The sequence below is a fragment of the Felis catus genome, chromosome C1 (genome assembly GCF_018350175.1).
Source record: "Felis catus isolate Fca126 chromosome C1, F.catus_Fca126_mat1.0, whole genome shotgun sequence".
NCBI classification, from domain to species: domain Eukaryota; kingdom Metazoa; phylum Chordata; class Mammalia; order Carnivora; family Felidae; genus Felis; species Felis catus.
Window position 1 is genome coordinate 217,043,056 of NC_058375.1, and position 23,937 is coordinate 217,066,992.

At 57.4% G+C, this 23,937-nt stretch overlaps 1 protein-coding gene across 1 annotated transcript; it reads right to left on the reverse strand.

Annotated features, from left to right (window-relative positions):
• Positions 1-12,252: 12,252 nt before the first annotated feature.
• GBX2 (gastrulation brain homeobox 2) lies at positions 12,253-15,249 on the reverse strand. Its single transcript, XM_023259847.2, has 2 exons — positions 14,260-15,249; positions 12,253-13,213 (listed from the first exon to the last, which is right to left on the reverse strand). The coding sequence occupies exons 1-2, from the start codon at positions 14,780-14,782 to the stop codon at positions 12,690-12,692; spliced, it is 1,047 nt and encodes a 348-aa protein (XP_023115615.1). The 5' UTR covers positions 14,783-15,249; the 3' UTR covers positions 12,253-12,689.
• Positions 15,250-23,937: the final 8,688 nt, after the last annotated feature.

The window sequence follows — 23,937 nt, forward strand, 5'->3', positions numbered from 1 at the left end:
TTTGTGTGTGTGGTATGTGAGGGAAGCATCAGTTTCATTTTTTCTAGGGAGATCATCAATTGCTTCAGCACTATTTATTTAAAATTTTCTGATAAATCAGGTTTCTGTATATACATGGGGTGTATGCACCAGGCTTTCAATTCCCTTTCACTGTTCAAATTGTCTATTCCCATGACAATACTACATTTCCTTAATTACTGAACTTTATAAGACTTTATATCTTATAGGTTACCCCCCCCCACCACGACCACCACCTATTTTCATCTTCAGGCATGTCATGGTTTTTCTTAACCCAAGTTCTTCAAACTTCCTCCTAGAGTTTTGATAGGAATGACCTTGAATCTTATAAACCGGTTTGAGAATAATTGACACATTTATGACACTGCATCTTTCCATCCACAACCATTGTGTCTCTCTCCATGTATTTTTATATGCTTCAATGTCTGTCAAGAAATTGTTGCAATTTTCCCCAAGTATCTTATATTTTTATTGTTGTTAAATGTACGCTTTCATTTCCCTCCCTGTTCATCCTTATGCCGTTTAATTTTTCTTATCTTACTGCTTTGGTTTTGACCTCTAGTTACAATGCTGACTAACAGTAGTAACAATAGTCTTCTTATTTGTTTTTTGATAGTAAAGCTTAAGACATTTAAAATACACTGAGAGAAGGGCGCCTGGGTGGCTCAGTCGGTTAAGCCTCCGACTTCGGCTCAGGTCATGATCTCACAGCTTGTGAGTTGGAGCCCCGCGTCGGGCTCTGTGCTGACAGCTCGGAGCCTGGAGCCTGCTTCTGCTTCTGTGTCTCCCTCTCTCTCTGCTCCTCCCCTGTTCACACTGTGTCTCTCTCTCTCAAAAATAAATAAACATTCAAACAAACAAACAAACTGAGAGAAAAAATGTGCTCCACGTCCTGAGCCTGGATGCCTTGTTTCTCTTGTTCACAGTCACTTCTCTGGCTCCTTGAAGTCTGTCTGGCTCATGGTGGCTGCCCAATCATTATTTATTGAATGGATGCTTTTCCTCCAGCCATGAACGAGTGTCCCCTCACTGTGTTGTGTCAGTGTCTGGTCTTGCAAACGTTTTATATTACGAATTCTTATAATATTTTTATATTATAAACTTCGCTAAAGGATTACAGTATTGCTTCATTTGGCTTTAATTTACTTCTCTTTGAGTTTGACCAATTTTGTGTGTTTATCAGCAATTAAAGAAAAAAGCATGCATTCTTCTGCTCTAACTCCTCCAATGGCTTCTTGTATCCCTTGACATAAAATCCAAAGTTCCTCCCAAAGCCTCCAAAGCCTTCCATGATCGAGTGCCTGGCTATTACCTCTACAACCCATTGTCTCACCCACCACTCTCCTCCTTGCCAGTTTGCTCCAGGCACAGTCGTCTTATTTCTGGTCCCTCTGCCTGGAATGTTCTTCCCCCACATCTGTGCATTTCTTGCTTCCTCCTTCTTTCAGGGAGCTACCCACTTTCACCTTATCAGCAAGGTTGACCCTGAGCCTCCTTATCTAAAATAGCACCTGCCAGTCTACCCAGCCTTGTTTTCCTTCCAATCACTTAGTTGTCTGAATAACATCTGATATTATATTGCATTCACTTACTGTTCTGTGTAATGTCACACCCCCTAGAATGCCAGCTACACCCCAAGACCAGAACAGTGTCTGACATAACGTATCCCCGTACATACTTGTGCGATCAGTGAGTTTGGTTTTCACCTTCCATGAAATGCCCATTCATGCCCCTTCCCCTTTCATTCTAGCCATTGGTGTGGAGACAGATTAGTCCACCTTGTCATGTTTCTGACAAGTATTTTTCCCGGTCGTTCCTGATATTTTAATTGTTTTATGATCTTTTTAATGAACAGGAGCTTCCGTTTTCTATGTAGACAGCTTTACAATCCTTTCCTTGCATCCTGCCCCTCAGCAGGTAATTATTTAGCTAATCCTCTTTCCTAGGTTTTGAAGGTTTCCTCTCATACACGGAATTCTGTAATCCATCTGTAACTGATACCTGGTTAACATGGGAGGTAAAGATCCCTTCTTTTTCCCCAATTAGCCGGTTTTAGCAAATCCCCAACATGCAATAATTCTTCATTTTCCACAAACTTACAGGCCTTCCTTTAGCATAGGTTAAATCTTCATATATTCTACAGTCTATTGCTGAGTATGTAGTCTGTCGATTATATAATGGAATGGTTTTTGTTAAGTTTATGTATTTATTTGGAGAGAGAGAGAGAGAGGGCAGAAGCGGGTGAGGGGCAGAGAGAAGGGGAGACAGAATCCCAAGCAGGCTCCATGCCATTCACGCAGGGCCCGATGTGGGGCTCGAACCCCCAAACTGTGTCATCATGACCTGAGCCGAGATCAAGGTTGGCTGCTCACCGCACGGTGCCACCCAGGCGGCCCGATTATATCATGTAATCTTATGAGCACTGACCCTGCAGCCAGCCTATGTGAGTGTAAATTCTGAACCTACCAATTGCTAGCTGTGTGAACTTGGAACCATACTTAACTGCTCTGTGGCATGGCATTTGTCATCTGCAAAATGTGGGTGACGATAATACAAAGTGGCCACTTTGTAGGTCCCAAAGGCTAGCAAACACCAGCCATTTCATTCGGTTAAACACAATACCTACCTCACAGGCTTGTCGTGGGGATTCAATTAATTGATGAAGGTCAAGTGCTCAGAAGAGGGCCCGTCGCCACGGACATTGGTTGTTTGCTCATATTAGAGCAAGTACCCCTCCTCGTTAGGATTCCCTCTAAAAATCCCCCAGCCACATTCATCTTTTTATTCTTCCAGATGTACGTTGAAACCATGTGCTCAGTTTCAGATAAGTCTTCTGGAACTCGGGGTGGGATTGCATTGAGGTGATCAGTTCATTTGGGGAGCCCTGGCGGCTGTAAGACTCCTGTTCTCTCCAGCCATGGGCTGGTCTCCAGCTGACTCCAGTCTCTTCTGATGTTTCTGCACAGAGTTGAGGGGGAGCAGGGTGAAGCATCTGGGAACTCTTCTGCCTGGAGGGAGAGTCCGGGGAGAAGGAGGGGGGGTTCTGACCTCAGGGCTGGGGGGGGGGGAGGGCGCAGAGGGGGTCATCTTACTAAATCATCATTCCAAGACCAAGGCACCCCTGCCAGAAAGAAATCACGCCAATGGGAAAATTTCCTGAAAGCATCATCAAATTCCTCCAGCCGAAACAGTGGCAGAACAGGGGTGTTGGCCGGCTGCAGGCTTAATGTGCTGAATTGCTTGGAATACGAGGGCTCTGACGTCACCAAGGACTTGGCTAAATGTCTCCAAATTAGGTTGAAAACCCCTCCATTTACTTGGCTGTCAGGCGGCTGCAGCAGAGTAATGTGGGTGGAAGGACCATTATCTTTACTAGTAGTTATTAGTATTGTTAGTATTCACTCATTTTGAGAAAGCTCCCCAAAGGCCCAAGTGGCTCGGTGGAGAGCAGGGCCAGCACAGCCCCCAAAGCTCAGGGCTTCCCAGGCAGACCACCACGGAGGCCCTTGTGTCCCCGAGACCCACGGAGGGCATGGCGGTCCTCAACGCAAGGCAGAGGGATGCTGAACCAAGCAAGTACCGTCCCAACCTTTGCAGAGAGGGAGGTGTCTCTGAAGAGAGAGAGAGAGAGAGAGAGAGAGACCATCCATGAAGGGGGCTCCATGCCAGCTCTAAGCGTGGGTGCTCTGCCAGCTGTGATTCCACAGTAGCCACCCCAGCGGCTCAGCTCAAGTGGGTGACATTGTAGGCCCTGGGGGCCCAGTCACTCCTCCACAGACCCCTGCGGAGCTGGGAGAGGTGTTCGTGAATGTCCACTCATCCGTGGCCTCCGCCCAGGCGCCCTCACCCTGCGTACCTTTCTTGCCCGTGCTGGAGGGGAAGAGGGCCTTGCCATGAGCCTCGGGGCGCACTGGGCTCCCCATGCCGGAAGTGGCTGTCTTGCCTGGACTCTGAGTGCCCAAGGGTGTGTATGGCCCCCAGGGGCCTGTTGGGTCCCCCATGCCTAGCACAGTGCCAACAGACCCATTCTCAACTGGCGGCTGTTCCCACCTCCTCGAGGGCTCTTCTGTCGCGTGTACCTCCGGCATTCGTGGGACAGTCCCATACCACAAGGACCGTGGTCCCACCAAGGCCAGTCTGGGTGGAGGCGCTCTGCAAACAGGTGGTGCTGGGGTCGGCAGAGGGCAGCCTGCAGAGGCGCTCTTGGGAGCCCAGGGTGTTGCTACAGTCTCTCCTCTTGTCCCCGGGGAGGCCTCCACTCCACTGCACAACTGCCTTCTGGAGGGAGAGAATAATTAGGGGGAAGAATGGAAATCTCCCGACTTTACAAATGTGGCTTTGCAAAATGAGGCAGGAAGACAGATCTGTCTTCACTATTATTCATTAAGGAAAGTCCTTTATAAATCCCAAATTAACAATTTCTCATTTAAAGATGGGCGATTATCATTCTTTTCTGGCAATTTATAGCTTTCAAAATGCCGAAATATGGAAATTATTGGGGAGAAAATTCCAGCCATGGTCATGGAAAATGGGGATCCGCTTCAAAACTATTGATAAACATTTGAAACAGATCAATACTCTGAAGTCTAACAGCAATAATCACATGCCCGCATGTGGCATGGCTGTCTCGGCAAGTTCCAAACGACCCCATGGGGGCCAACAGTCTGGACGGCACAGAGCCCCCACGTTACTGGAAAACCCAGGAATTCGCGTAGCCAGGTTTCACACAACTCGGAGATCCTCTGGCCAAGGACAGTCGCACCACTTACAGTCCTTTTCTCAGTTTTGCAATGTTCCTACCGGCTTTCTAAATAATCCCACCAGACACCTCTGGAGGGAGATGGTGTCTGTGCAAAGGAGTCACTGCACATATTAGGAATGATGAAGGCCTTTCTGAAATGAGACTTCATGTCATTTGTCATGATTTACGCATCCACGGAGCCCTTGCCTGCTGGCGTCTCGCTGAAAACCATGAACAGACAGAGCAGGACTCCCGCGTCTAGCCACAGTCAGCCCCGCGGGCTGCCAACTCTGGGCCCAGGGTAGCACCAGACGTGTTGAGGTGGTCTTCGAGGGCTAAGGAGGAGTCACCTTACTGAGGTCTGAGTCCCAGGCGGTCTGAGTCCGAAGCTGTGCATCCCGCCAGAAGTGGGCTCTCCCATGGCCCTGACGTCACCATGCACCTCACCTGTGTTACGTCATTAACCTCCCCAGAAGACATCTTGAAGGCTGCACCCTGAGTGGGTCATCGGGTGAGGAAATAAAGGTTCAGATGGGTGGACTGGTTTGGTCCAGTTTAGCTCAGGGGAGTCTCTACCAAGATCTGACCGCCCTTCCCGTGCCAAGTTCAAAGAGAGATGCTGGCTTCTGTTAAGAAAAAGGGAAACTTGAAACAGGACCAAGCACCCCCAGCCCCCACCACACCACCCAAACTCTTTCCCTCCCCTGGCCTCCACCTCCCGCCCTCTCCCCAGCAGACCGGTGGCTCCGCCCCTGACAGGGGGGCCGGTGGTGGTGTCCTCAGCACCCAAGGCTTGTGGAGAGAGAGATCGGGGTTTGGAGTGATCCGGGACAGAACCTGCTGCCAGCTCCACCTTGCTTGAGGCCCCTTTCTCGCGGGGTGTAGGTACTACCTCTGCAGACAGGGGGCCCCACCCCTGCCTCCCCAGCGGCTGCGAATTGAGAGCCCGCAGGGAAAGCGCTGAGTACGGAGTCCCCGCCGTTGCTTCTAGGCCCCAGCTAGCTACCTGGCTGGCGCGGCCAACGAGGTGTTCTGGAAGCTTCGACACAGAACCACCAGCTCGGTTTCAGACGGTCCGGGCTACACCGACCCCTGCCCGCAGGGAGGCGAGTCCAAGGCCTGGTGGGGTCACCTCCCCTCCTCCCACCCCCCCCACCCCCCACCCCCACCCCCACCCCGCGCGCTCCCAAACCCCTTGTCTCCTTCCATGGTGTGGCCGGGCTCGGCTTTTGTCATTCAGCGCCAGGGCCGCGCTCCCACCCTGGGGTCAGGCGGCCACTTCCAAACCCCCAAAGCGCTCAGCTGGCTGCAGGGTCGCCGCACCAGGTGCTCAGGCCGCAGTCGGGCTGGGGGCGGGGACAGAGGGAACGCGCGGGGGATCTGAGTGACCAGCGCCCCGGCCGGGGGTGGGGGTGGGGGCGAGGGTGGGGGAGGGCGGCTTAATGGGATCAGGTTGGTGTAATCCCATTTCAGCCTTTGTCCTTCTGACGGCCGCGGAGACCGAGCTGGGGGGCCGGGCCCTTTAAGAAGACGCGCGGCCACACCAGAGACAGACCAGCACGACAAAGGCCCCGAGGGATCCAGTGGCGGGAAATCAGGAGATGAAGGCGGGTGGAGGAGGGAGGGTGGGCGCCCAGCGTGACGTCGCCTCCAACGCTGGGCCCTGCCTCAGGCATTAGCCTGGACCCCAGGCCGCTCTCTCTGGCCTTGGGCGCGCCTTTGGGCAGGGCCCCCGACTGCGGGCGCAGGACCCGGGGTCGTTACCCCAGCCAGGCCGCGCGGGCTCATGAATCGCACGCGGGATGGGCGGCCGCGCCCACCGACGGCCTCCCTGCCCCCTTCGGGCTCTGAGCTGCGGGGCCGGCGGGGGGGGGGGGGGTGAGGGTTCGACCCCACCTGCTCCTCTGTCCCTTGAGGCCCCAGGGGCGGCAGGTTGGTTCGGGCAGGACAGACCCTCCTCGCGCCCTGATGGCCTCTCCCTGAGCTGCCCGGGCCTCAGCTTTCCCCTCCCTAGCCTAGCGCGTCGCCAGCTCCGGGGCTGACACGCGGAGTCCTCGGGGCCTGTTGCAGGCAGAGCGCAGAGGGTGGGCCTGCGCGCGGCGGTGGGAGAGGGTAGGCCAGGGCGCGAACACTGGTGCCGCGGCTTCCCGCGGGGGAGGTGGGGGTGTTCGTGGTGAGCTGCGGAAGGGGTCATCCCAGAGACCAGAGTGGGCGTGGGGGGTGCGCCCGCACGATGGAGGTCGGGGGTGTGTGGGGAGATCTCAGAGGCCAAACGGGGCGAGGGGACACGGACCACGGGGTGGGGGGTGGGGGCCGGAGATCAGACTCTGGGCCTCCGCGCAGTGGAGAAGAAACAGGGTGGGGCACAGAGGCGCAGGCCCCTCGAAGGGGCGTCCGGCGGTCCACGAGTCGGGGGAGCCCCGAGGCGCAGACCCGAGTGCGCAGTGGGCGCTCGACTTCGAATGGCACTCGGAACGGCGTCTTGGGTTGCTCCAGTGGGGTGGGACTCTGGAACCCCTGAGCCCGGGATCCGGGAAAACCGAGAAACTCGGCGGGGCCGGGCTAGACGGAGCCGGTTAACCGCACAGCTGCAAAGACGCTACCACTGCACGCCCACACCCACCCGTGCGCACACATCACACCCGTGCTCGCCGTAGAGCCCACCGCGTGGGGAGGGGGAGGCGCTCGCAGGGACCTTGGGGTCCGAGCTAGAAGGCTCAGCGCCCTCGGGGCAGTACCACTCGCTGGCCGGAGGGGCTGCGATTGAGGGGCAGCCTCGCTCGGTCTGGGGGCAGGGGTTCCTGAGACCCAACTTGGGCGTTGACCGTGGCGCTCTCGCCCCACCGGCGCGGGCCTCGCCGGGCATCCACGGCTGCGGGCCTGTCCCCTCCTCCGGGGCGCGGAGCTGGCGGGGCGCGCCCCGCGTCAAGTGCGCCGCCCACCCCGCGCTCCCCCCTCCCCCCGTGCCACCAGGCTGGGCCGCAGCGCCGGCAGGACACTCTAGGCCCAGTCACCCCAGTCCTCGGCCAGTCGGGAGCACGCGCTCCCTGACCTTTCCCCCAAAGCCACGGAGGGCGGAAGTCAGCTTAGGTCTCTCACTTCTGAACTATTCAAATAGGCAATCAATTTTTATGATGTAATTTATAATTTATGCAGGCTGTCTTCATACATATGGTGTTGCTTTTGTGTGTCGGGGTTTAGGTGCTTTATTACTCTGACGGTGTGATTTGCATTCATGTTTGGTTACTAAGATCATATTTCTCCTGTTTACACCATAAGGGCCCAAAATGAAGATGGATGCCTCCTCCCTTCTCCCCGGGGCCGCTCCCGGTACACCCCAGACCGCAGCTCCCCCCTAGACCCCCGGAGCCCCGCTACCAGAGGGCCCCGGCGCGGCCGAGCTTAGGGGGAAAGAGGCCCTGACTGCCAGGGCCTTCCAGGAAACCCCGGGACTCCAGAGGGTCCAGGCAGGCCGCCTGCTCAGACTGCGTGCGCGCTTGAGCAGAGTCCTGGGGTCTCCCGGGACAGAAAGAGGCCGGTGTAAGGGAGCCTCCTTCCCAGGGAGGCCGTGGCTGGGCGCGGGCAGGCCACTCAGCTGCGTTGTCACTCGAGTTCCCCACAGGCAAGAGGAGAGCGAACAGAGGACGACTCTACTGCAGGGCCTTCGGAAGCCGGGCTCCAGCCTTTTGGGGACAGCCACTGGGGTCCAGGAAGGCCCAGGATCTGGGAAGCTGGTGACCATCAGAGTGCCCCCCCCGCCGCCTGCCGGGCTTCCAGAGCATCCAGAACCCCCCTGCCAAGGGGGTGCGTGAGCGACTCCGCTTGGGACAGGCCGGGGCAGAGGGAGCAGCAGCGGAGGCCCGGTGCTAGCCAGACACAGCCGAAGTGATTAAGCCAATTAAGCTCGAACAAACAGACGCAAGGCTAAGCGAGCTTTGACCCCAAGAGAACCAGCGTCTCGGAATGCAGGTGCTTGGGCCAGCGGCAGGCCCGGTGCGAACTGTGCTCAGACAGCCGTAGACTCGGGATGATCTCGGGAGGCACACCAGGCCTGGAGGGCCCCCACTCCACCCCACCGCACGCTATCTAGTTGAAAATGTCCTGCACAGAACCATCCCGGGGGCTGAAGACTGGGAGGCGAAAGCTGGGTGTAGAAATAGGTGTCACATCTCAAAAATTCCCTCATGGGCTGGGGTTGGGGAAGATTCAAGCGCCGGTCCAGGTCCAGGCCGCTCCAAGGATATCCCCAGCCCCTGCAGGGAGGGGAGGAGGAGGTTGCTTGGGGCCCAAGACCAATCTCAAGAGGGCTCTGCTCAAGGACCATACGGATCTGGCTTTGAGTTTCCAAAGTACCCTTGGTTCTCCAAAGGATGGGGGTCTCCCAGCTCGCGGGAGAGCTAGGGCAGAGGGTGGGGTGGCTGTTCCTTTGCCCCCCTCCACTACATAACCCTGCTCAGGTTGGTGGACCGGGGTGTGGACAGCCTGGGGGGGGGGGGCTCTAGCGGATGGTTGAGGGCGCAGGGCCGTGGCACTCCCAAGCGTAATTATTTGATCTGCAGATGTAAGTGGAATTTATTGTAACAACAAATATAGTGATGTCAAAACCCAACCTTGGATTAAAGCCGGCAGCCAAAGGGGAAGTGTATTAATTTCCAACAGCATCTCAGGCCAGAGCCTATTAGAACAAGCTATTCTTCAGGCCCCCCCATCAGAATTAATCATTGGGAGTTAATTTGAAGCTCAGACAAGTTGCTGTTAATTTAGTGCAGGGAGGACGGGATGGAATAAAAAGCTGAGGTGCTGGCCGAGCCTCGTGGGTCTCATTAATCAGCCAGCTGAGACGGCCTGGCTTGATTACAATTTGCAAAAAAATTCATTAGGGCCCGGGCGATTGACAATTTTTCTCTCTGCCTGTGATGTGACTCATTAGGCAGCCAAATGGAAGCCATGATGACGGCCATGATGACAGCGGCCATCAAGCTCCCGCTTGTTTATCTTCCTCCCCTCGGCCTGTCTCCCGGGCCTCGGCCTCCGCACCGGGCTCTCGGGGGCGCCCCGGCATTCAGGGGTTGGGGAGGAGGAGGGGCAGCTTCCCCAGAGGGCAGAGGGGCTGGTGGTGGTGCCACCTCTGCAAGGCTGGGGGAGCCCCAGGCCCTCTCCTCCTGCCCCCAAAGTGCAGCTAGGGAGGGCCGGGGAGTGTGGTCCCCCCTGCCCCCCCCGGGGGGGGGGTGAGGATTCCTGAAGGTGGCCCCAGTTTCTAGGGAACTTCACTTCCCTGCAGGGTTTGTGTGGCCAAGGCTCTGGGTCCCTCTGTGCCCTCCATCCGTACCACGGGCTTTTGGAGAAGATGGGTAGGAGTTACACCTGTTACCCTGAAAAGGTATATGGGAGGTGGGGGCCCTCCAGAATCTGCCGGGGGTGGGTATCCCGCTCTCGAGATCCAGCGATCTTCCCCCAGGCCAAGAGTGCCGAGTGGGGGCGCCCCCGCCGGGGAGGCCGCCGCTCCCCCGGTTCTGCGACTGGGACCCTGCACCACCAGCCGCTGTTCCGCCGGGGCGCAGGTCCATCCCGGCCAGGGACCGGCTGGCTCAGGTGTGCGGGGTGGGGGCGGGGGAACGGGATGTGGTGGGGGCGGTGTCTCCGCTGGCCTCAAATGCACGGTAGCGGCGTGTGGCCAGGGGAAACCAGCCCCAAGCAGATGACGCTCACGGGCGATCAGGGCGCGCTCACCAGCGGGCCACTGGCGGGATCAGGGGGAGCGGCCGGGCCTCGCGGACCAGGCGCCAGGGCAGGGAAAGGCCCCAGGGTTCTAGGTGGGGGGACAGGAAGGAGCCCCCAAGCTCTCCGCGCCCCGCAGAGCCGGCTGAGGCCTTCGGAGGACCGGCCACTCCGTTTTATTGTGCTCAAAACCCAAGTCTGGGCCATCTTCCGCCGCTGGAAGTCTTGGGAACAGCGGCGGGAAACGGTGACTTGGTCCCGTCCGTCCCTCACCTTGTGCCCGAGTGCCGGTGGAGGCCTCAGTCCCCGCGTAAATTAAGCCAATACGAGTATTGACCTAGGGCGACGAGTTCCCCCTTCTTGGGCTGAGAGAGCCGCGGTGGGTACCGCGCGCGGCGGCTTCGGCACCCGCTCCCCACCGGCAAGGCCGAGGCCGGGGAAGCCTCTGGCTTCTCTTCGCCCTTCGGGCTGCAGGTTTGCTGGCCGCGGCCAGGGCTCTGGAGCCGCGCTCGCTCACTCTCGCTCGCCCGCTCCACGCCCCCCGAGCACCCCGGGCCTGCCCACGACTATCTCCAGGGGGCCTGGCCCGGCGCTTCGGGGTCGGGAAAGGAGCGGGCGTCCCGGGCTGGGCTCCGGCGGTGGGGGGGTGGGGTGGGGAGCGGGACAGGGGGTCGGGGCACGCCCCGCCCGCGCCCCGTGGGCCTCCGGGCCGAGGCGGGGAGCCGCCCGGCTCTCGGGCACCCCCGCGGGCCCGCCGCCCACCCGCCGGCCTTCCTCTTCCCTTCCCCCGCTTTGTGCTGCCGACCGCCCCGGCGCCCTCGGGGTGGGGCGGTGGTCGGGTCCCGCCCCTCCGACCCCGCCCGCCGAGGGAGGTGCCCGGCCCGCTGGCGCTCACGGCCCGCCTCCGCCTCCGCGCAGAGCGCTGCCCGGAAGCCCTGCTCGGTTTGGTGGGTTTCTGCGCCTGTCGGAAGATAACGCCCGGAGCCTGATTTATGGGCCCTCGGCCCAGCCTGGGGAGCGAGCACCGCTTCTTTTCGGATCGGGGATGTTTGGGGTGGGGGACGCGTCTCCTCCCTGGCTGTGGTCGATTTAGAGCATCGGGAGTTAGTGAAAAGCCGCCAGTACCCGCACTCGCTTTCCCTCCTCCGGGCGCCCGCCTCTTCCTCTGGCCCAAGTTTGCCAGCCTCCTAGGTAGTGATTAGACCATGCAAAAGGGGGAGATGTCAGCTTTCTCAGGTGAAAGTTAGGCTCCCTGAAATTTATAATCCAACTAGAGCTCTTGCTCGCCAATTAGAAACCTGGGAAGGTGTGGGGTGTGTTGTGTCCCGCCAGCCTGCGGAGACCAGGACGGGGGACTTTGATCCAGTGCTGGTCCCAGACCAGCTGCCTGGCCATTCTGCCGTGGTGCCCTGTAAACACTGAAATCTGGACACACTCACGAGACCCAGAGATTGGTCTTTTTTTTTTTTTTTCCTTCTCTCTCTCTCTCCTTTTTATTATTCACAAGACTGCGATTGTTTAAATGTCATAACTTATAAGAAAATAAGCTACATTGAAATAAATTAAACACAACAGAGACGTGCTTCCAAACATGGCTCAGATAGGATGTGCAACCCCAGGAAAGAACGCCAGGCAAAACCAAAGCAAAGCAAATTTCCAGGCTGCCCCCAAAACGTCTGCTTTTCGGTCAACTTGAAAAAACAAACAAACAAACAAAAAACCAAAAAAAAAAACAAAAAACAAAAAAAACAACAACCCAAAACAGAAACAAAAACGAGGGTTTGTTCTTCCATGTTATGTTTACCTTTGGAAAAGTATGGAAAGGTGGCTGCTATCCGTGGAGGATTACAGCAGAGGTTCTGTTTTCTTCTGGAATGTGAGTGGAGAATATTACAGGGCAGTTTGGTCCTCTAACTTTCAAAATACTGCAGCTGAGATCCAGTTTATATAGATATCTATGTACAAAGTAGGATAGTATAATAAATATTTACTGTGTCATCAGGTGCAGCTGTAGCCCCTTCGAAAGCAGTCTTCAGCCTTCTGAATGAATATACTCTCAGTGTGCTTGGGATGTCCAAAGTTGGGTGTGTGTGTGTGGGTGGGGGGGGGGTGACTTTGAGTTTTGCTTCAAACATGGCAGAGGCCACCATGGTTTCCTTCCAGAGCTGTAGCTTCTCCAACGGCGGTCCAGGCCCTGGCTCTCCCCGGGCCCTCAGGGTCGGGCCTGCTCCAGCTGCTGATGCTGACTTCTGATCGCGAACCTGCTGACGTGGACGGGGATGGGGACGACGATCTTGGGGTTCCTGGAGGGCTCCCCTGTCTTGGAATTGGCGTTGCCAGCCTTCACCCGTTTCCACTTGGCCCGGCGGTTCTGGAACCAGATTTTCACTTGCACCTCGCTGAGTTTGAGGGCGTGGGCGATCTGCGAGCGCTCGGTCAGCGACAGGTACTTTTTGCAGTGGAACTCCTTCTCCAACTCCAGCAGCTGCTCGCTGGTGAAGGCAGTCCGCCGCCGCCGGTTCTTGCCCGTGGACGTGGTGCTGCCCGCGGCGCCGCCGCTCGGCGGGGCCTCCTCCAGCCCGTGGCCGGGGTCTTCCTCCTTGTGAGCCGCCTGGCCGGTCAGATTGTCATCCGAGCTGTAGTCCAGATCGCTCTCCAGCGAGAAACTCTCCTCCTTGCCCTTCGGGTCGTCTTCCACCTTTGACTCGTCTTTCCCTTGCCCTCTGACAGCCCCGACTGAAAGCAAAACCAAACGGCGTTTTATTACATTTCGCACACTGGCCTTCTTCCCCTTCCCACCGCCACTCGGGCCTCCCCCGCCCTTAGCGGATTGTCTTTCTATGACATTAACACATTGTGATTTCCTGGCCTTTGAGGGGTAGAGAAGGGGGGGGGGGCGTGAGAAAGCTCAAAGGAGGAGAGGAGACAGGACAGGCGACGGCCCTTTGCCCAGAACCATCACTCAAGGGGCCGCCAGGCCGCGTCTGCACCCTCCCAGCCTCCAGCAGCTTAAGGCAGAAGTAGCAGGAGGCGTGAGGCCCAAGAGAGCAGCATCCTCTTTGTCCCCGGGGTGGGGGCTGGGTGAGGACTGAAGGGGGAAATTCACGATCCATCTTGCCTCCCCCCACCCCCCAGGTAAGATTCAGTGAACCTCGATTTCATCGCAGCCAAAGTGGGGCCACAGGGAGGTGGAGATCCCAGACCGGGTCTTTTTTTTTTTTTTTTTTTGAGGCAGATGATGTTGGCGAAAGGGAAGTTTTGTAGCCTTAGGAGAAGTTCCCACAAGACACCCCAACACACACGCAGACGCACAGCCTCCCGGGAATCGGCTTCTCCCGGGCAAGCACCAAGCCCAGTGAAGAGGGTTAATAGGTCTGGGCGCCCCTGAGCACACGCACGGTTGAGACGCGCAGCCCAACCCGCCACCCCTAAAGGTTGAAACTCATCCAGGACCCCAGGTCACGGCGCGCGGGAGGGGGGACAGACTCCTCCAAACTCGCCGCCGGACAGATGAACGGCCGCCCGGCGCAGCAGCTGGCCCCGAGGGCTAAATGCTACTACCCCTAAGCCCTAGCTTGTTGCTCGGCTCTAAATGCCCCCCGGAGGCCTCGCGGCACCGCTCGGCCGCGTCCTCCCGCTGCTCCGGAGAGGGGGGCCGGGGCGGGGGGTCGTGGGGGGGGGCTTGGCCTCGCCCCCTCTGCGCCCGCGGGAACCCGGAGCGGGCTCGCCCCCGCCCCCCCCCTCCCGCCCCCGCGCCCCGGCCGCGCGCGCCGCCGACTCACCGAGCGACGCCTGCACCGCCTCGGCCGCGGAGAAGGCGAGCAACGAGCCCTCCTTGGCCAGGAAGGCTTTGCCGTCCTCAGTGTCGGCTTGCAGCGCCTCAGCCTTGTCGAAGTTGCCGCCACCCGGCAGCGGCTGCGGCGCGAACTTGCGGGCGGCCGCCGCCTCCTGGTGCTGGGGAGACGCGGAGAAGCCTCCGGGCAGCGTAGCCATGAGCGTGGAGGTGAGCGCCATGCCCTGCGCCAAGCTGGAGCAGAAGCCGGTGGGCAGGCTGGGGATCTGGTGGTGAGGGTGCGCGGGCGGCAGCGCGGGCTGCAGCGCGGCCTGGGGCAGGGCGGGCGGCGGCGGGGGCGGCGGCGGCAGCACCACCGGCCGGTAGGGCATAAACATGGGGTAGCCGGTGTAGACGAAATGGCCGGGGCTGGGCTGCGGCGGGCTGCCGATCAGCGAGTCTATGCTGAAGGCGGTACTACTCCCCAGCGGGCGCTGCATCATCATCAGCGACGGCGGGAACGCTGCGCTCATAGACGCGCTCGGAAGAGGCCAGCGAGAGGCGAAAAGTCCCCGCGCCGCGCCGCCGCCAGGAAGCCCGCCGGGCGCCGGGAGCACAGCCGGGTGCGCCGCGCAGGGGCCGAGCCGGACCCTGAAAGCAGGCGCCGCCGACCCTCAGCCCTGAGCGGGTTGCATGCCCGGCGGGAGCGGGTGCGGGCAGCGCGCGGGGTGAGGTCGTGAGCTCCGGAGTGGAGAGGGCACCCGGGCCCCGCGGGCTCGCTGGAGCCGCTGCCCGCCTCTTGCCCGTCGGAGCCCGCGCGAGTGTCGTCTGCCCCCCTCGGCCCCGGCTCGCAGCCGTCAGTGCGTCCGTCTGTCCGATCCGCAGTCCGTTGCCTCCCGCGGGCCGCTGGGGAGCGCGCGAAGCTGGCGCACTTGTCTTCGGCGGGCGCCGCCAGCACCTTTAAATCGCGCTCCTCTTTCTCATTCACATTTTGCCTGCTGCCCGGCCGGGCTTACGTCACGTGGGGCCGGACGCCACCGCCTATTGGCTGCGCCGGGAGGAGGCGGAGCGAAAACGGGGCTCCGCCCCTTCCACCAGGGCTGGCCGGGAGCGGGCTGCGGGCGCCGCCGGCGGAGCGCGCGGGCCCGAGAGCCGGAGCCTGCGCGCCGGGCCCGCGCCGCGCAAACTTGAAAGGGGCTGTTGCCTCCAAAGCTCCAAGGCTCGAGCCCCGTGGCCCGGCAGCCTCGTCGAGGCCGCGTCCAAGGGCAGCTTCCGGGGCTAGGACCTACCGCGGCTCAGCCGAGGGCGTTTTATTTCTTCCTCCTAGCGCTGGAACAAAACTGCCCGCGGCTCACCCTAGCGTTGGGTGCTGCTGCTGCGCCCGTGCTCCAGAAGAGGTTCCCGGAGTTGGGAGCAAGGTCCTGCCCCTTCACATCCGCCCCCAGGGCGCTGGTCGGGAGCCGGAAGGCCCTAGCCACCGGCGGGAGCCGGCCGGGTCTCTGAGCGCGCCCCCCGCGCTCCCGGGCGGGGCGAGGAGGCTGCTGGTTCCCCCATCCCGAGCTGGGCCCTCCTGCGAGCGATCCCTTCTCATTTTTCATGACATTCTTAATCATCGCACCTATTTACACACTTTGCCTGCGCGCACCAAAATAACAGCCACGATAATTATGATAATAAAGCGAGTCCTTTATCTGCTCCATCCTCGGGGAGGAAGGGGGAGTTGCTGTGCCTCCAGATTGTATAACGTGAGATTATCCTGATGAAAGCTTTATGATGTTTGCTCAAATAAAAGCTGCGTTTTGTAAATAGGCGCTAATTAAGCACGTTGAGAACGGAGGGAGCGCTCACCCCGGCGCCGCCACCCGGTTTCCTGCGCGAGGACTCGAGGGCGCGCGGGTCCCCTCCGCCTACTGCCGGACGGAGCCGATTCCCTCAAGATGTTTCCCCTGTCTCGACGATGGTAACACCCCAGAATTTGGGAGCGAGGGGACTAACTGGCGGGGAGGGAGTGGGAGCTAGGGATGTTCTCATCCCCTAATCTGTGACAAAAAGACAAACTTCCGATTCTCGTGTTCTCTTTAAAAGGGGAATCTATTCGTGGCCGGGGCAGACGGTGCAAAGCGCGCCAGCGCGCGCGGGGCTTCCACGCGCCTCCAGGGCCTCGGCTCCAACTTCCTGGGTCTAGACGTTCGCCGGGAACAGCCGACAAGCACCTGGCTTGCGAGGAGAGCCGAGAAGGGCATTGTTATATCAGTCATTAAAAATCCGCTCACGCCGAGGAGCTAGTGGTTGGGGAGTTGGCCCGTGTTGGACGTGTGTTATGTATCACTTACAAGCACATTTAATTGGGAGATAAAGATAAATCGATCTTTATGAATTTATCGACCCTATTCTTTGAAGCTCTTCTTCCCCCCGCTGTAACCCCAAGGCCCCCAGGGGGACGTCTTAATTCCAGACCACCTCTTCCGCCAGAAACCCCCTGCCCACCCAAAGGGCCCTGGAGGAAAGAAAGAGAGGAGGGTGCATCCCCGGCGCCCCTGAGTGCTGGGAAAACTCGCCGGCCCCGCCGCCAGCCGCCCTCCCCCTGCTCGCCTCCTCCCCATCCCCTCCCCACCCCCCCCACCCCCCGCCCCACCGCCACCCGGACAAAGACGTCTCGAGCGCGAGCGCGTTTCCCCACTCCAGGCCGCTGTAATAGATGGCTCCGGCGGCAGGCGGTTTGAAAGGAATTCATTAGGACGCTGCTGGCTGTATTGCCTCCACTCGCTTCACGCCCAGACCCCGAGGTGGCTTAGGCGGTGTGCAGGGGGATCGTTGGAATCCACGGGGAAGGAAGTGTCTGTGGGGCCTGTGAGCTCTATCCCTCTTTCTCCACTCCTACAAAAGAAGAAAGAGAAGAAAAGGGGAAAAACAAAAACAAAACACCAAATCGAAGCCCAGGGCAAAAGGCTGATTTCTTTACGAGCATAATAAATACTCCCTCTCATTACGAGACAGTTGCAGGCACACAGGCTCTGGTGTGGTTACCGTGTTGTTTGAATACTAAGAAAAAATGTTCGACTCCCTTGCTTGATTTACGTCGCCGCAGTCGGGTCTCTTCCCCGCTTGACACCGGCGCGCGGGTGTAACCTCATCTCACCCAGGCCGATTTGCCATCCACTTTGCTCTTTCGCCGAAAAAATATTGTTCTAGGGACTTCCGCCGCCTGATTACCCTCCGAGAAACCGGGATTCCTTTGATTATTTTGGTGATAATTCTACATTTAAAGTTCAGCAGGAAGATTTAGGTCCGTTGAATTATAGCTACACTTGAAATAATTTGATGGCATATTATTTGCATCCATAAATTGCTCCGGAAAGTATTGACTGCGGGGGTTATAATACTAATCTTCTTTTATTAGTGAGTTCAGAGAATTCTCATCAATATGAATTTTATTTACTAGTGTGCTTTTTCTCGAATGCAGCGCAGTAATATTTTCTCATCTAATGCTTAACTACTTAGAAAACGACTGTTCGCGTCATAAAAGGATCCTCGTGTTTCGCCGTGGTTAACAAGATTCATTCGGGGCACCTCAGCTACCTGCAAAGCGTGCAGAGCGTGGGAGACTGCGGCTAATAAAAGCCTTTAGAGTTTCCCCCCCGTCTCCTCGGAGAGATTTATGGGTAGCGAGCGACAGGTACGTGGTTTGCCCATCCTTCGGATTCCTACCTGCTTACCTCGGAGCTGCCTCACACCGCACAGCCCTTGGGGTGACCCAGCTCGGCCCAGGCTGCGCAGGAAAACCGGCCGGCACAGACCTTTGCAACTTTGCCTTAAGAGGTCCTCCACCAACAACTCCCTGGGATTAGGAAGAAGGAAGGACGCCACCGAAGGGACACCTGGGTCCTCCAACTCTAGTTAACTTCCGCGAACTCCCCCCCCCCAGCACACACCCCCACCCTGGAAAGCTCCGGCAAAGAAGTTGGCCCACCCCTCGGGCACTTTCCTCGGCCAGTGCCAAGATCGTATTAAGCCACTTAAAACCCCAGACGTCAGTAAAAGTGGTGGTAATTAAGTTGTCTCCGCGCTCCGGGGCTGTCCCAGGCAACGCTTGCACGCAGGTGTATGACGGCTGAGTACAAGACGCTAAGTGTACAAGTGGATGAATATTCACGCGGCAAAGTTGCGTCGGCCTGGCGAGTCCAGCCCGGAGGAGGCGGCGCGGCGAACGGCGTGTTTCCAGGCAGCCGCCAGGGTCGAGGTCGCGGGCGGTGCAGGAGAGGGGGCAGCAGCGTGGGCGCCCCAGGTTCTTCGTGGGTGCGGAGAAACCCGCAGACGTAGCCGGGCCGGCGCGCCCGCCCGCCACCCAGTCCCGGGAGGCCGGCTGGTTTCTTTGGCAACCGTGTTGTTTTTATTTATAGAGACTTTGAGTGGCCTGATCATTCGGTCATTGCACTAGCTCTCGCTCCTGGCAATAGTTGGGAAATAGCTTGGGATGGCTTTTATTTGCGGAAGAGCGATTGAGATTCACACCCAGCAAACTCTCAACAGTCCCTCCCAAGCCCAAGACGCACTTACAAAGGGGTGCTTGTGTAAAAAATTCCCCATCAGACACACCAATTTGCAAGTAGCAGAAAGCATTGAAGTCTCATCTTTTCTAACTATTTTATTCAGCTTTTTTTTTTTAATCTGAAAGCCCAAAATAGACTCCATGTGGTTCTAAGTGAAGTCAGCCCTTGGCTGGCTTTGAAATAGCCCCTGCAATTATGTAAAAGAGCCATTCACTAACAGGACGGAATTAAAAGGGATCTCGCCCGCTTCCCTTTCATTGCCAACCTCTCCTGTTTGGCTTTTCAAAGCGCTTCCAACACGATGTCTTTCTCCAGGACAAAAGGCAGAACAAAAAAAGTCCCCAAACTTGTAAATTGAACGTCAAGGGAACTTTAAACAATTTAAAGCCCATAAATAATGATAAAGGGGACCTGGCAAAAAAGGCAAACCCATTCAATTAATAGAGTTTCCCAAGCAAAGATCAAGTGGTTTATAAAATGAAAGTCTTTGGTTTCATTATTCTGCTCCTTGACCATGCAGAAAGCAGGACAGGGGGTTTTTCTAAAGCGCCCTGAAGAAGAAACACTTTTCGGGGCTGTGTGCCGCGACATTCTTATGTAGAAAGTTTCGCTTTTTGTCCCCCACCCTCAAAGTAGCAGCAACAAAACCGCAAACACCAGAAACGTGAAGGGGAGGAGACTTTTGTTTTGTTTTGTTTTGTTTTGTTTTGTTTTGCATTTTCCTGGGGGGGCGGGGGGAGGAGGTTGGAAAATGTTCCCCTCAGGCCTGAAGGGCGGGAAACGTGACCCCTAACACCTGCGCCGCCCTCCCCACCCCAGTGCGGAGGAACCGGCGGGACCACGGCCTGGTGGCCCGCGACCCGTGCCCTCGTGCGATCTGGGGGCCGGGATGAGGCGTTCTGGCACCACCCGGGAGGCTGGGGACTGCGGGCGTGGACGCGCTGACCCGTCACCCTACCTCGGGCTCGGGCTGCCGAGCCTGGGCCTAGGCGTGCGAGGGCGCAGGCAGGGGTCCTACTTCCTTTTCCGAAAAGCCCTACAGGTTGGAGCGGCGAGTGCGTGACCCACTGGGGGTACTGGATGGACCCAGAAGCCCTGCGCCCGCGCTCAACGCTAATCGCCCAGGCAGCACCCAGCCCGGGCGGGGGTGGGGGGCGGGGAGCGGTGGCAGGGGGATCCTCTGCGGGGACTGAGCCGGTCAGCCCCGGTTTCCCAGGCTGGGAAGAGGGCGCGCGCCGGGCCGGAGGGCTGCATTTGGGAGACGGAGGCTGGGGCGCGGGCGGCGAGGGGCAGCGAGGGCCCGGGCCGGGCAGGGTCTGGGAGGCCGTGCGGTCGCGAACCCCCGGCCCCGGGGCGCTGGGGAGGGAGACGCAGGCCGCGTGGCGTTTCTCACCTGGCTCTGTCTCCTCCCATCTGCGCCCTCGGATTCCCGCGGCCCCACCTTTCGGGGACTTCAAACGGCGCCCCCGCCACCCTGCGCCCGACTTTCATCTCCCCGCACAGCGGGCATTGTTTGCGGGACTTCACAGATATGCTAATCCCGGGGCCGCGAAAGCGGCGGCCTGGGAGGCGGGCAGAGGGCACGGAGGGGTGAGGAGGGGCGCAGCCAGCACTGGGGCCTCGGGGACCGCCTGAGGAGCAGGCCTTCTGGGACGCGGGGATCCGCTACCGTCCCCGGGTCCCGTCCTGCCCGCTGGCCACGGCTGGCGTCTAATGGATGCTGAAGCGGGAAGCGTCGGGCTAGCGACCAGGGCCCGGGCTCAGCCGTGCGCCCTACGCCCTTCCACCGCTCGAGAGGAGACCCGGTGTCCGGGCGCGTCTCCCCGGGTGGCTGGGGGTCTCGAGACCCCCGGGGTCCTCGCAAACCACGGCCCCTGCCGCCACCCCTCGACAGCCCAGACCCCAGCAGGCGAGTCATCTTTTAAAAAGGAAGCGGTTCACCTCGACTTCATCCATTTAACCCTTTGGAAACCACACCGGAGGGAGCCAGAGAGCGTTTGGAGCAACAGCTACCCACATCGGGGGCGCCGCTCCAGCTTGAACTTCTGCGGGTCCGGGTGGAAAGCAGCCGTCGCTTTTAGGCAGAACTCCGTTTCTCCTCCTTCCAGAAATACTTGTAAAGCAGAGACCGCACTTGCTTTGGTTACTGCTCCTTCCGATGAGAAAACATCGCCTGCAGAGGATGTCACAGGGCAGGGGACAAGCATTGGGAGGAAACGCTGGGGGAAGAGGGGTTGGCTGACTGGGGAGGGAGCCTTAGGGTGGCCTCCCTCACTCCTGTGATTTCCCGGAAAAGGCCATTGTAAAATTTCACTTAGCCATAAGCTAAGAGAAACTCCAGGTAGGTATGTGTGTAACTGACCAACCTGGCTCCCTTGAGCTGTCCCCAAAGGACGGGTTTTGACTGGTAGGGACAGCAGCTCATGGAGGGCCACGTTAAATGTCAGGCTTTCCCAAAGAGAGGGCAGAAGGGCTGTGTGCTGATGCAGGCGGGGGAGAGCCCTTCCAGTAACCCACAATTCAGGGAAGATATCAATTGATGCCAGTCCCTTCTAGAAAGGCAGACAGGGACACTGCTTACTACAGAGCGCCCAACTTTCAGAGGCAGGGAAAAGAAATTGCATGCTCCAAAGCCACTGGGATGGGCGCACCCCGCACTGGAGAAAGATCTCAGTGTAGATCTCTGACTCTTGACTCTTGTTTGAGGGGCTGAAAAGACACTGAGCACCGCAGTCAGCAGAGGCCGGCCACGGGACTCAACTCCCCTTCCCGCTCTCCTTGAACCCTTCACCTAACCCCTTTGCTCAGCGACCTGAGGTCAGGTGTAGGCCATGGGCCACAAGGGAGTGAGCCAAGTGCCTTCAAGTGAGGCCTGAGAAGTGACGCGAAAGCAGGCCCCCCGTGTTTGCCGGGCTGGGACAATCCAAAGCCATTCCCTAGTCAAATCATACACCTTCACTGTTGTTATCATTCCCTGCTACTGCCCGAGAAAAGGCTTGCAGGGGTACCGGAAGGAGCGCATCCTTGCTTTTAGGTCTCTTTATTGCCCCTGCTGCCCTCAGTATACAGCCCCTCGTGGGAAATGCTGACCTGCCAGGCCTTTGAAACGGAAGAATCTTGGAATTTCCTGCACCTGTCGTCTGAAAAAATACAGGGAACCGAATTTGCCTGATATTGCCAACAGTGGTCTCCCTTGTGGGTGTAGCCTGAAGTCCCCAAACTTAAGGGAGAGAAGGAGCCCAGAGCAAGGGTAGAGAGGAAGCTGTGACATCCCAGAGTATTTTCTTCTAGGGGCCAGCCTGTAGGTCACACAGCAGAAAAAGGGAATGAGGAGAGAGGAGCTCTCATGTGCAGCTTGTGTGTGTGTGTGTGTGTATGTGTGTGCACGCGTGTTGACAGTCCCTCCCTTCTCTCCCTCCCCTCCTTCCTTCCTCCCTCCCATTCTTTCTCCCATCATTCTTTCCTTCCTTCCTTCCTCCCTCCCTTCCTTCTTCCTTCCTTCCCTCCCTTTTTCCCTCTTTCCTCCCTTCTTTCTGACGAACAGAGTTAAAGAAAGGGTGTTGTTCATACCTTACTATCTAGTGTTTATTCTGCACAGTGACTTTGAAACACCCTTCGAGGGGAAGTTACTCATGTGGGTGACTGCACTGAGGTGACTGCTGCCTGCAGGGACATTGCCATGGACACCAGGAGAGCCGCTTGGGGGCTGCTTCTGATCCCCCCGCCCCCCCGTGGGTGTCGGTTGCCTGTTCAAACCAGGCCTCTGCCTCCAGCTCTCCTTCTCCAGGGCATGTGTGGGGAAACTAGGCTCAGCTGGGAAATGAGCCAAAGCCAGAAGCAATCCTGCTCATCTCCACCCGGACAAACCTTCTGTTCTCTGAAGTCTGGGACAATAAGGAACGCGAAGCTTCAGAAGGAGCAGACATTGATCATGATGGCTCAGAGAATGAGGGTGATTGACATCATGTGACCAATTTGATGCATTCACTGAGTTCAGGCACTTTCCCCTCCCCTCCTTGGGCATCATGTCCCCTCCTTGTGTTCATTTATTTCTTTGAGGAGTATTTTAGAATCTGGTTGTTATGCTGACAGACCTATCTAATCTTTTGGTTATCAGTTCCCCCTGTTAAGTTTCTCTCAGACCCACTTGAATTGCAACAAACACATAACAGCAACACCAGACACCCAAGAAAACCCCAGGAAACTTAAGAAATGAGAGACTTAAAAAAAATTCCTCTCTGCCCCTCCCCCACTCATGCTCTGTCTCTCTCAAAAAGAAAATAAACAAAAAAAAAAAAAAAAAAAAGAGAGAGACTTAAACATCCAACTTCATTCTAACCCCAAAAGCATTCAAATTCAGTTCATTCAGTACTGTTGAATGTTATTTGGAAATTTGTACTTTAAAATGTAATAAACTGAATAGTTTATTGTATTTTGCAACACAAATTTTACATTGCATATTTTAAATTTATAATGTAACCAAGTTATTTCCTATCTGTAAACAGAACTCAAATATGAATTATATATTTTAATAAATTAATGAGGGAATGACAGGAAACATTTTTATTTAAGGCTTCACAATTTCAAAAGGATTAACAGCCTGAAAAGTGACGCCGGTATGCAGAGCGCTCAGGGACCCGCACCGCCCCCTATAGGCCATGGAAGTAATGGCATCTGCTTTAGAGCCTGTTTGGGCTGCGAGGTTCCTGGGGAGCCGACTCAGCAGATCCCAGCTCCCCTTCTCGGGGATAAGACGTCTATTTTTTTTCATGCCTACAATTGCATAAGAAACAGATTCCCAATTTCTTTTCATTATAAACGTCTAGGACACAAGAGAAGCCGTTGTCATAAACGAGGGTGGGGGAACCAGACCTCCATGATTGCACAAAGTGAAATACGATCCGATTTTGGATGTGGTAATAGAAACCCCACCTCGGCTCTCTTTAAATCCCGTGTTTTCCTGACTCTGACTCATCCCGAGCAGCCCCATCCTGCAAGTGGATGGATAAGAAACCCTCTGACATCTGGGTTTGACCATCGTGGGCGCCGGCCTCTGCTGTTCCATCTGCGTAATGGGCGGGAACTCCGGGATCTCTTCCACCAGCCTCCTGATTGCGTTTCTAAAATGGGGGTAATTA